The sequence below is a fragment of the Cariama cristata genome, unplaced genomic scaffold, assembly GCF_000690535.1.
Source record: "Cariama cristata isolate BGI_N322 unplaced genomic scaffold, ASM69053v1 scaffold46495, whole genome shotgun sequence".
NCBI lineage: Eukaryota > Metazoa > Chordata > Aves > Cariamiformes > Cariamidae > Cariama > Cariama cristata.
The window spans coordinates 1-12,679 of NW_009618962.1; the positions used below are offsets into that span (position 1 = coordinate 1).

General features: G+C 38.9%; 1 protein-coding gene across 1 annotated transcript; it reads right to left on the reverse strand.

The window, feature by feature from the left end:
- Positions 1-593: 593 nt before the first annotated feature.
- LOC104162339 (probable C-mannosyltransferase DPY19L4) lies at positions 594-12,044 on the reverse strand (the record flags this gene model as incomplete). The annotated part of the gene is given in 11 exon segments (XM_009701050.1): positions 594-692; positions 782-913; positions 2,202-2,336; positions 2,913-3,036; positions 4,827-4,856; positions 4,858-4,955; positions 5,800-5,921; positions 7,663-7,753; positions 8,420-8,544; positions 9,525-9,632; positions 11,966-12,044. Coding segments are annotated over 11 exon segments (1,143 nt in total), but the record flags the coding sequence as incomplete, so codon positions are not given.
- Between the last annotated feature and the right edge of the window lie 635 nt (positions 12,045-12,679).

The window sequence follows — 12,679 nt, forward strand, 5'->3', positions numbered from 1 at the left end:
TCTGATTCTCCTCCCCATCCCACTGTGGGGAGCGGGTAGGAGTGAGCAAGCAGCTGCTTGGTACTTAGCTGCCAGCTGGGGTTAAACCACGACACCAGGCTAAAATCCCATTCTGTAATTTCAACTCCTAGCTGACTTCTACACTAAGTGGAAGTCTCTATTCCCACGTTCTAGTTGAATTTTAACTGAAAATTAACATCTACCGTGAGACTACTCATACCTGTTCCTGGCTACTAGGTCTTCTCCATGCACAAGAACATTGTTTTAATATTCAGACGACTTTGTAGAGGCCATCCAAGTAACAACAAAAAACATATTTATGAAATAGCTAAAGTGTAAATTAAAGAGTATTTCTACACTATGTTTTAACCCAAAAGACTAAAACCCCAACAAAAACCAGCTGCTTGAGTTATTAAAGACTTTTTATAGATACAAAATGACTCTATTTTTAGTACTCCAATTCGCTATGAAGTAAACTATGAACTCTCAAATCAGTAAGATAAGCAATACTTCAAAAGATTTTTCCAAGATACATCTGCAGCTTTCCATTTATATTTTGACAATTAAAATCACTTTTTACAGAGGAATCTTACCTTTAGTAAGAACTCTAGTGTCACTGTTATTGTGAGGACCAAATAAATGTACATTGTTTTCAGCAATCTTGACATAAATGTACCTTTTTTCATATTCATCTGCAAAAATATTTTAAGAATGCTATATCATTTGGAGTTCAGTTTAAATAATAAAAACTACACTCAGCATTAGAGGAGAGTCTAGTTACCTGAAGGCATTTAGAGAGCATTAAAGCTGTTACAAGACTCAGTAATGGTGACACTAGTAAGGCTGAATTTTCAAACTGCAGAAGGTACCCCAAGAAGAGAGAAAACAAGTAGATTTTGTATACTTCATGCACCTGTTGAAGAAACAAAAAAAGCCACAATAAATTAAGATTACAGTGGATATATGTCTTGCTTTTTAGAGCAGTTAGATAGCTCACACTCCATTCCTCTGTTAATCAGGGGATTAACGGATCTCTATCCTCCAACTCATGAATCTAGCAGGGTACTGTTCAGCTCTGGAAAGTATTTCACATCAAAATGATCCTGGTCTGCCTCAGTAACCAGTGCACGATTACTTCACAAGAATTATGTAAAAATGCCAAAAGTAGTAGTATTTTACAAGGTCTCCCCATTCTGTAACACCTCACTGTGATGCAGCATGAAGCAGTAACCACAATGCAACAGTATGAACGCACAATTTGTGCGAAATAACTGACTGCTGTAAACATCTGCTTTCCTTGCCCTCAAAATAACTTGTTCATTTAACCTATCTCAGGAATACACAGACTCTTACTGACACTTTCTGTTATTTACTAATTGATAAGCAGATCTTATAAACCCCTATACTTGATTCTTTAGACTTTTACCAAAATGCCTATCTTCTTCCTTATATTTTAAAGGCCCTTCTTTGAACTAAAAGAGATCAAATGTTTCCCACTGCTAAGGAACAGAAAAAAAAAAGCAATCAAAAGAAGAGGTGACAAATTAGAATTGCATGCAGTTTGAAACAGAAAGTTACACCTAATAAAACTAGAAGGCACACCTGTATGAAATAGCATATATACCATTGCAACAGGCAGAGTAAAAATGCCTTATTGTTGCAACATTTCTAAGAACGATTATGCAGAATAAATTCAAATACTTTCTTGTACTGAAAAAAATCAACTGATCTTCAGCATCTGTCTAGTCTATTTATTAGCTAAATCAGTACAGGTCATTCAAGGTGAAAATGAGCCCTTTCACTGCAGCGAGCCAACAGAGCAGTTTTTTGGTCAGCCCCACCCGACTGTGAACAGGGGAAAGAAAAGAAGAGGCAGCGAGGCCAAAAAGGATGCATGACTGAGTATCATTCATCGCTCTTTCAGCTCTCCAAGGATGTTTCAGGTCTCAGAAGCTTTGTTTAGCTTCTGACTCTTTTGTTCGGAAAGCTGTCCCAAACACACTAGTCCAAAAGAGAGTGAGTCTAAAGCCATTTTATTCTTCTGATGGACATGACGTGCACTTCAGCTGGACCCAAGCTGCAAGATACTCAAGTCATCACTCAGTCTGGATCCTTTGGAGCTCCTGAGCACTATTTATGGCAGGCACCTCTGAGGCTGTATTTAAGTCCCCAACTATCAGTAGGCTGAAGAGTTCTAATACCTTCTCTGTCTGTGCCAGGGCAAAGCTGTCCAGCAGAAAAAGAGAAACAGCCTGGATAAACAGGAGATAATGACTGTATTCCCACATCATCATGAAGGTGTATGTTGAAGCACTCACCAAAAGGTAACAAAACTTCTGGAGAAAAAAAGAAAAACAAAATAAAGCATCAATTTCATACCTATGCATCTCTGTCACTAAGTAACTGAGAGGTCACTAAAACAGAAACTATGGAAATTAATTATTATTTTAGGAATTAATTAATTAAAATACTGACTTGAGACATATTTAACATGTTCTCAGATGGAAGAAAGTAATTACTGCAACATTCAAAAACATTTAAAGCCAATCAGAAGAAACATCTTTGACAGAGAGACAGGGAAAGGAAGTTATCACCATCTTCTCGGAGCAACAGGAAGAGCAACAAAATAGTTTACATAGTGAGAAAAATTCTGGATCAGTTTATTTTAAAAAGACAGCACACAGCTCATTACCACACTGTTCTCTCTGAACCCTCACTGGGGCATAACAGGGCAGGGCACAAGTTGCTTAGCAAAAACTGCACATGCCCAGGTGAAATCCAAGTGGCTGTTTTGAAAAGAACAAACAAAACATCTACTGCTTTCTGTCTAGTAGGGCAATAGTGACAGAGGTAACTACTCTAGAGCACAGTTCTAGCAGCAACTCTTTATTAGGAAATTAATTTTGCTTTACCTCAGCAGAACAATTTAGGTTTTTTTTTAAATAGCCTGTGAGAGCTGCTACTTGACATGCAAAATATGGCAAAGCCCAATTTTCCCTTGATGGTATGGAGTAATCAATTCTTGTTGTATCTGTCCTAGAATAAAGTACAGACAAACAAAATTATTAAAAGATTTATCAAGGAAAGCCTAAACGTCTCTTCTGGTTATCAGTGTGGCCTTGCAAGCAAACTACTCCTGTATTAGGTGTAAAGTAATACACAGTTTTGTTGCTGATATAGGTCACAAATTTAGTATCAGCATGGAAGGTCCAATCTCCATTCATTTATTCAGCAGGTCTCCTTATTAGGTGGCATTTATAGGACTGAAAGCCAAAAAGCATCGGCCTCCAGCCTTTTCTGACCCACCACAACACTGTGTCAGCCAGACGCATCACACACTGCTTCTGCCAACCTGCACTGTGACAACAGAGACTTCTTTGGCCACGAGCAGTGCCAAATGGTCTTACGTCCATAGGTAGGGGACCGCTGCCGTAACAGCGGCTTTTCACATTATGATGAAAATCAGCTCACAGCTGAGAGAAAAGATTCCTTTCGGTTCTCAGACAATATGTTTTAAATAAGTGATTTCGGCAGTCGAGCAAACATACTTAGAATCCAAAGTAGTGCTCCCTCATAGCAGCAGCACCAGCAGATAGTCTGTCTATAGGGAAAATTCTGCCCAGTAAAACAAGAGATTAAAGACAGATGGGGAGCATGCAGGGTCTTCTTATGGAATGACTTGACAGTATCTGCACAATTAGAGCTGTAGGAGAAAGTTTTAAAAAGTGCTAAAGTGACTTAGAAGCACAAGTCACACTTTCAAAAGTGATCAAAGGCATCAGTTTCAGAGGTACATAGTCTTCTTTGTGTCTACTACGCTTTTAAAAAGGAGCCTCAAGCTCCTTTATCATTTAGATATTTGAAAGCATCACCTTTCATTTTTACCTCTGAAGCCTCTTACTGAGGCATGCTTGGAGCTTTTTTAACTACCAGACTTTTCAATTTGTTAACATCTCTTAATCTTCTTTGCTGTTGAAAAAAATACAGATTTATTCACCATTTTTCTGACTCTCCACTGTTCACACCAGCTTGATGAAAAGTATTTTTAGCTACTAATTGCAGATTCGGTCATGATGACTTCACACTCCTAAAAGATGTTTCCCAACAGTTCAACTTTAACGGTCTATCTCTAACATTTTGCTCCTCTATCGCTCTTTTCTTTCAAGTGCTCTCAAGTTCACAGAAAGCCCCAGAGCTACTTGGTGACAAACCAGGAGCCTGAACACAAGTTCTCATTGCCCAAATGAGGCTCCCTATTATTGTGGCATTTCATAAAGGGAAGGGACATTTTCTTGCAAGTGAAATGGTTTAAAATAAAAAATCTTGAGATCAGGATCATCTAAGAAGATTCTACTTTGCCCAAAAACCCACTACAGAAAGCAGATTAAAAAAAGTATGAAAGACTTTTTACAAGAACAATGCACTTGGTCATTTCCTTCTATAGCAACAGAACAACCGTCACAATATTTAGAGCTGGCCACAGAGAGCAATTCTGTTTTGCAGCAACTTTGGAAATTTGCTTTCATTCTTCACCAGCACAAAACCAAAACGTTCTAAGGAATGTTTTTGCAAAATGGAATTATGTGTATTTACACACATATATAAAGTCAGTTCAACTGGCAGTGTGGACAGTTTGGACAACAGGAGGCCTTCCATTAGTAAAAGCATCATGAGAATCAGTGCATCTCTGAGAAATGTTTTGTATTCCGCATAAGAGCTTGCTCTCACAATGAGAATACGAAGTTTAATAGAAAGCATTTCAATCCGCTCTAATATTTTAAAATGCCTTATTGACAAACTAGATTGTATAAAGATGTTTTTCTTACCTGTTAATAATGAACCATGCTACAGTCAATCCCACTCATAACCCAACTGGTTACAAACAATGCAGTCACATAAATTCCCTGCAGTCCAAAAACTATACCAATGTAGAAATACACTGGTTCAATAACTTCCTGAAATTACAAATAAAAACGAAGAGACATAGCGGCAACTGAGCTGAAGCTGGAAATGATTACTATTTACTATTTGCATACTGCTAACAGTGTGACAGGTGCTTTACAAACAGGTAAGAGACAGCCCCTATTCTAGAAAAGTATTGAGCATGCTTTTATTTTGGGCCTAGGGAGAACAAAGCAGTGTGAATTAAGAGCATGCTTCAGGACTCAGCTTGCTAGTGCTATGATTTTTGTATTTGCTTTAGCATGAACATTGTATGTGTCAGATTTAATAAATCTATACTGCAGTGAGACACAAAGTTCACAGGACTACTGGAAGAAGCTATGTAGGGGAGGAACCTGGAGAAGTAAAGATGTGGCAAAAACAGTTCCAAAATAAAGAAGTAATAAAAAAAAAAAGATAAATGAGAGAGGACACAAGTATGCAGCGTAAGCAGAACAAAGCCCGAGTAGAGCAGAAAGAGACAAAAGGTTTATCTACAAAAGTGTTTTTCCCTTTTATCTATACAGGAACGGGTAGAGACAGGTACCACTATGACAGACTTCTGTACTCTAAAGGAGTTAACTTTCCTGTTTATAAGGGATAGCACAGATACTCTCCACATTTCTAAGTGGTTTGTAGAAGTAAAGAAAAAATAGACAGAAAAGTTTAGTGCATATAACCCCCCAAATCCTATGCCAGAGACTGACAGAATTGAGGAGAACCTGGACCTGGTGAGAGGCTTAGCTCAATTCATTCAACAAAAATTGCATGTGTTTATTGTACACAGCATAGAAAGTCTCATACACACACACATACACAACCATAATGAAAGCACAGAAAGTAGGAGAAAGCACATACTTCACTACCAGATGCTTGATACAAAACACTGGCAATCAACTCTGGGTACAAATTCATTTGCTGGACTGCATTTATTGTCTTCAGTGATATTGTCTTATTGTTGTGTGTCAACTCATAAACACCTACAGACAAAAAAACCATATTATTCTCGGAATCACTATTGCTGTTCTTAAAAGAGGTGAAAGTGTACTCAAAGGTAGGGGGAAACAGATTTGATCATTAAAGCTACTGACTGATTCACCACGCCTATCTTTAAAGGAAGGAGAAATTTCGGTGCCAGATGCCATTCCACCCTACTGATTTAGCAACGAAGTTATTAGCATTTTTTGATCTAGTCTTTAAACAGAAGGCTCAAAACTAACCAGCTGAAGTGGAGACTTTTCAGTAACATACTGATGCAGCCCTGGAACCAGCTACCTACAGATCACCTTCACAGGAGGTTCTTAAGAAGTGAGATAAAGATCTAACAGGGATGAGCAGGATGTATTAAACCTGTCTCCACAAAGAGGTCAGATATGATGGCCTCATCACCCTTTTCAGCCTTGCGTTTGAGACTTCTAAGAATCATTCACTTAACACAATATGCCTTTGTACGGGATTCAGATGAAATTGAAGCTGGCATACTTGAAGGATATATCATTCTGAGAGATTATAATTAAAGACTGATCATTGCTTAGGACAACAGAGGAAAGACAAAAAATAATTCAAATTGGGGTGGGGGGTGGGGGGGAAGAACAAACCCCAACAACAGTGCAACAGCCAAACAAGATAACTGTTTCCAGCTCTGAGCATATCTTGGTGTGTGATCTGCAGCTGATTTTCTGCAGGTCAAAGCAGATCTTATAACTGGGTTCAGCACAGCTATAATACACCTTTGAAAACTGGGTGCCCCCATAATACCTAGTAGACACATGAGTCTACCTGTTTGCAGAGGCAGCACGTCCAAATGAGGCAGTCCATCTATTCACAGCCTGGGTAATCTCCCTAAAGATAATGAGGAACTGACTATACCAAAGACCTATCATACATTGCTGACGTGCTACACATCAGCTGGGAAACAGCTAAACCAATAAAACTATACCTACAAAGTTTAACTGGCTTTGGATGAGGTTTCATGAGGGGACTGAACAAATTCAACAGCTGACTGCTGTGAGACAGGGCTATTCAGTCCCTCTTCTCGCCAGGGGTTCTTGCCTTTTCCCCACGCTAGCCCAGGTGCCCTTCTGAACTCACTAAACTAGCATGAAAGTGTTCCATCTTCTTTTCATTGCTTTCGTTTTCTGCTAGTTTAGGGACCTAGGGTCAGTGAGCTCCAGAGACAGTGCAGGACAAAAAGCAGGAGCACAAAGGAACCCAGTTTGTTCTTCCTGTTGGTTTCTGCCCCCGTTACTCAGTGCTCATCAACATCTATTCAACATACCTGACAGGAGTAGAAACCTCTGGCAGGGACAGGATGGAGGAGATCAGCTCTTGACAGAAACTGTTCCATCTTCTAACAGAGGATGGAAAACAGTAATTTCCGTCTCGCGTTCCCAGATTAAACATAAATTATGCTTACATGGCAGAAAATCTACTATGTAGCATAGGCAAACCCAACAATAACTTCCACACGGGGCAATATGAGAGTAGTACTAATCCTATTCCAGAGTACTGATGCAAGGCAATCTGCTGGAATACAGGATAGTTAAATACTGTTTTTTAAAAGGCACTGAAAAGTTAGGACAGCATGCACTTTTTACTTAATCTGACTGTTATACCTATACAAGAGTATAAAATCAGTCTCCCCAGTCTGCAGGAGGTTTTTTTACTGTCTCCAAAAGGAACAGGACTTTTCAAGGTTAATAAAACAAACGGGTTTTATACCTCTTTCAAAGGAAGGAGCCTTTAGCAGTTCTTTATAGAACGAGTAATAAATGGCGCTGTCACCCTGAAATGTAATTTCTCGTTCAAGTTCCTAGGAAAAAAAAAAAAAAATATATATATTCACCTCCTGCAATCTCTTCCCATAGAAGATTATATACTTTCAAATAGACTGGCTTTGTAATACAGCACATGGTTATGACTCCACTGTACATCTTCAAAGTATTCCACAAAATATTAATCTTCACAGCACCTCTGTCAGGTATATAATGCTCTCCATAACTTAGCAAACATGCTCAGAATCAGAGCAACTCAAATTCACATTATAAGTCAGCACAAGATTCACAGGAGCCTTTCATATTCACAAACCTGAATTTCATTCAACTTTCCATAGCTCCCTAAATAATACAGTTCTTTAAAAAAACCCCACACAAACCCATATATTCCTGTTGTTTAGCTCATGCAATCCCAGTATGCTTCAGTTTTTTCTCCAAATTTTAGAAAGGTATTTCAATGATAAAGGATGGCATGGAAAAACATATAAAAGCATGACAAGGACAAGACTACTGTTAGTAGGAGAAACACTTCAAAAAAAAAAAAAAAAGAAAAAAAGAAAAAAAAAAAGAGACTACATCAAAGACAGAGGCCTGAGTAGGAGGACATGGGATTCTGCAAGCAAGAGTTCCAACCTGACATAGATCAGCTTTGATTTCAAGGACACAATTTGGCTTTTGTTTCAGTAGTTTAACTTTTTCTTTACCTGCCTGCTGGAAAACCAGAATTTCCGTTCATGATACGTTGAGAGGTACACAGCATACAACATTCCACTAGTGACTGCCGCAAGACAGCCAAAGAAAAGTTTCGCAAAACGCTGAATTAACATATCTGAAAAGGGACAGTGAAAAAGCTAAAATAGTCCAGAGGATTTAGAAACAAACAGTATGCCCTACATATGACACAGTTCTGAACAGCAAGTAAACTTACTGGCATCAGAATTATCACACCATCAGCAGCACAGATACATTGAGAACTGCTTTGTTATTCCCGTCCTGCAGAGTTTTCTTTCCCAGTTGTTACCATTGCTTCGTATGACTCTCAGACAAAACACTCACACACTACACTGCAAATTTCTCTCCATTCTAGTAAGCTTCATTTTCAAACAAATTCCTAGAAGGAAAACAGTCTTCCAAACAAACAGAGCGAATTCTACATTTTTCCCAAAACACCACAAGCTTCTTAAAGACATTAACAGAAAGAGGTGGCAATACCATATCTAACAGCAATACTGAGACATCCTATTCTCCATTCTGTTTTTAAATATAAGAGGAAGGAATTAATCTGAATTTTACCAAAATCATTCAATGGGTGTCTACTTCAGCCGTAGCTCCCTCAAGTTAGTATGCACTTTTAAAGTTTTCGGCAGCTCGGGGAGCACTTGCCTAAAATTATACCTGGTTTTAGTTCTGTTTCCTGAATAGCTGTAAGGACTTTTTGTCTGTTCATGTTTCAGTACCATTACTTTATGTCTTTCAGCTTCCCAACTGAAAGATCATTCCAGGTGCAATTAAGATATTTATTTGTACTCCAAAAGTAACAATAGTAAGATCTGTAACCCCTCTGCCTCTCCCCCTTCCTCTCCTCCTACACCCAAATCTGAAACAATCCCGGACTACTATTTCACTCTGCAATACGTAAAATGTCATTATTAAAGAATTCTCATGGGCATGCCTGTTTTCTCTTGAAAGATTAAAAACCCTAATTCAAAATAAGTCTGTTATAAATTACTGCGCTACAAATATCTTCCCATAAAATGTAAAAGGATAATGAAAAAAAATCAGAAGTTGGCTAAAAATTCTGTAGCTTACATTTTGGCGATCTTCCCAGCTTTGAGTTTTCTTTGTTTCTCTCCTCTGGAGCCATTTTGTCAGATTCTGTGCAGTTTTGCTTCTTTCTCTGTCGCAGATCTGCTGCCCCTGAAGATATTTTTTTAAGTTATTGCAACGCAATACCTAAAATCACACTCTGAGAAATCCAAACAGCAGCAGGTAACAGCCAGTTATTGCTACTAATTCAATCCCACAAGCAGATATATTTGACAAAAAGACTGCATTAAAGTATTCATATGCCTAACTAAAATAACAATATAACAATACCGAAATCAATTCCTATGTTATTCCTTAGAAAATCCAATAGTTTTCTCTTGAGGTCATACTCTGGGATTATCCAGAACTCAAACTGGAAGCCAACTGGTTTATTCCATGGTGAACGTATTACACAAATGAAGGAAAGCAGTAATTTAGATTAGTTGATACAGACATTGGGAGAAATTGGTGCTAATTTCATTCTACTCTCATCCTGGTTTTACGCTGCGACAGTACAGTAGTGTACTAGGCATGTTACTGTAATACAAAAATTGGGCTACTCCATTACTTTTAAATTGAGCTGCCTATTAGTCATATAGTGAAAGCTTTTCTAAAGTAAATACAACTTTTTTCCTGCTTCCAGATCTACTGGAACTAAGTAGATTTATGAATTTTTAGTCTAACATATAACTAAAAAGTCCAGTCTCCTAGGCCACGTAGATGACATCACAAGACTGAGGGCTGCTTTGGCTTCCGTTAAGTGTTCTGTAAACAACAGCAGTTTGAAGGCCCATTTATATTACAGTCTGAAAGGCAACACGGCTAATTCACGGAGTGCAAGTCTCCATACATAAAGATTCATTGCAAAAAGTCTGTTACAATTACTATATTAAAGACGACATCCCACAACATTTAAGTTATTTTAGAATTGTGATGAAAAGGTTTAACTGTAACTCATGCTCCAGAATTTTTAGCTCTCCAGTTTGACCTACTGTCCAACATCGTCTGGAATTTTGTAGCCACTGATTTCCTCTGGACTTAAAACAGTTCTTTCATAAAGCCATTCAACTTCAAACTTGAAGTGTTAATCTTTGCACCCCACAACAAAGCTTTTAATTACTGTGTTTGTACATTACTTCAAGTCTAAATCAGTCTACTTTTAACTCCCAACTACTAGATTTAAAAGTTAGAAGCTAGAGATAGTAATATAAATAAACTATTAAAGTGGTGTCTCTGTATCAAGACACCTGTATTTGTGTTTTAACAGGACTTTCAAAGCAATTTATAAACCATTTGGAGCAAACCAAGACCTTAATGATAATATTTTTCATGGAACGGACAGAAAACATCTACATTCTGAAACAAGACAAGAACTGGAAAGATATTAAACAAAACAAGGTTTAGGGTGCTCAGTATCACATTTATCATTATGTCAATCCAAAATGAAATACACATCAGTACCTCTTCATGTCATGTATATGAAGTTAATCAGCAATGCAAACACTGAGTGCACGCCAATTAAAAATCACTTGTACCACACAAAATAAAATGGGGCGGAAAAACCCTAGACTGCCAGAATGGGCAGATAACTGTCTGCCCTTGTCATTCTAGTTATGATCAAAGCAACAGTGGTGAGAACACTGGAGGAAAAGGCATTTATTCTGCTTTTCTGGCTGATAAGTGAGCCATATTAGAAGTGTATCACACTTACAAAGCCTAGAGTTAGGAGCAGTAATAGAAAACTCCCAAAGAAAGAACAATTTAAAATTCTAATTATTCTGAAACAACTATATCTCAGTCAGCAAATGACCTTCAACTTCGTTTTGAAGACTGCTCAACAGATTCCCCCCTTCAAAGCAATAACAGAGAAAGATCCAAGTATGCTACTTCTGTTTCATTTGCAGCTGCCTCAAACAATAAAAATGCTGTTTCCACTTCTATGAATCCTTTAAATAGGGTGAAATGAAAGTCAAACAAGGTGACAACTAAAAATAACCTAGTATTTTGAACGATGACACAGCCTCTAGTATCTCTCTATCCAGCACACAGTTTTTCACACAAGATTGCTTTCTAGTTCCCTGTTAAGTTCCCAGTATTTTTTTTTGACTCTGTTTCAGACAACATGCACTCCACTTATTTTTGTGTATCTGTTGCAGAAAATCATAACCCATTGCTGCCATGTGCCACTATATTAATCCATTTTTCGCCTGCAAATTGAGCATTGTCTGCAATTCTTGTTCTCTCAGCTAAAGAAGGATAAGATAGACCTGGGAAATGTTCAGAGAAGGGCCACAAGGATGACTGAAGGTGTGCAATGGCTCCCATGCAAGGAACAAGGAATGAGGATGCCTCAGTCTGGAAAAGAAGATGACCAGCAGAAACATGCCAGAGGTCTACAAGCTAGTGAAGTGCACAAACGGGCTGAATAGAGAGCAGTGATTCACCTTCTTTTCTAATACTGGAACAAGAAGTTATCAAACCGACCCAGTGAGTCAGGCTAAAAGGAACCAGTTCATTGCACATCACCTTCATGTAGACCACTCCTAGCCAAACAATGTTCTGTAAGTGAAGAGTTTACACAGATTCAAGAGAAGATGGACACATTTGTGGAGGACAAACAACCAAAGACTACTAAATACGCAGAAAACATGTCCAGGTCATAACGTACCCCAGCTGAGAACAGCTGGGAGGCTGGAATATGCCATGGGACAGTACCACATATGCTTGTTTTGCTCTTGCATTTCTCTGGATGCATACTTACAGTCACGTTTCTGCTGATTTCCCCAAGAAAACTAAATGCCATCTCCTACTTCCCACAAAGGGGCTTAGCAGAGAAGAGACCTGGAGGAAAATGACTGGACGGGACTAAAAGTGAAACGACAGAGGAGTCGGACTAAAACATACAAACAGGGAAATGGAAGGGATGCCAAAGAAAAAGCACACTCACGGAGGCATCCACGGAGCCGACAGATGCTGCCCCGGGGTGCTCTGCACAGAGGCAACGCCGGGCGAGGGAAGAGAAACAGACCCCAAGTTCCTCGGCTCCCATCCACCCAGCTCCCTCCCGCTTGGTGCTGCAAACGATGGGCTGCCCTGGGCGGGGAAGAGGAGGCCTGGTCAGCGGGGCCCGAGGGGGCCGCCGAGGAGGGATCGGTCGG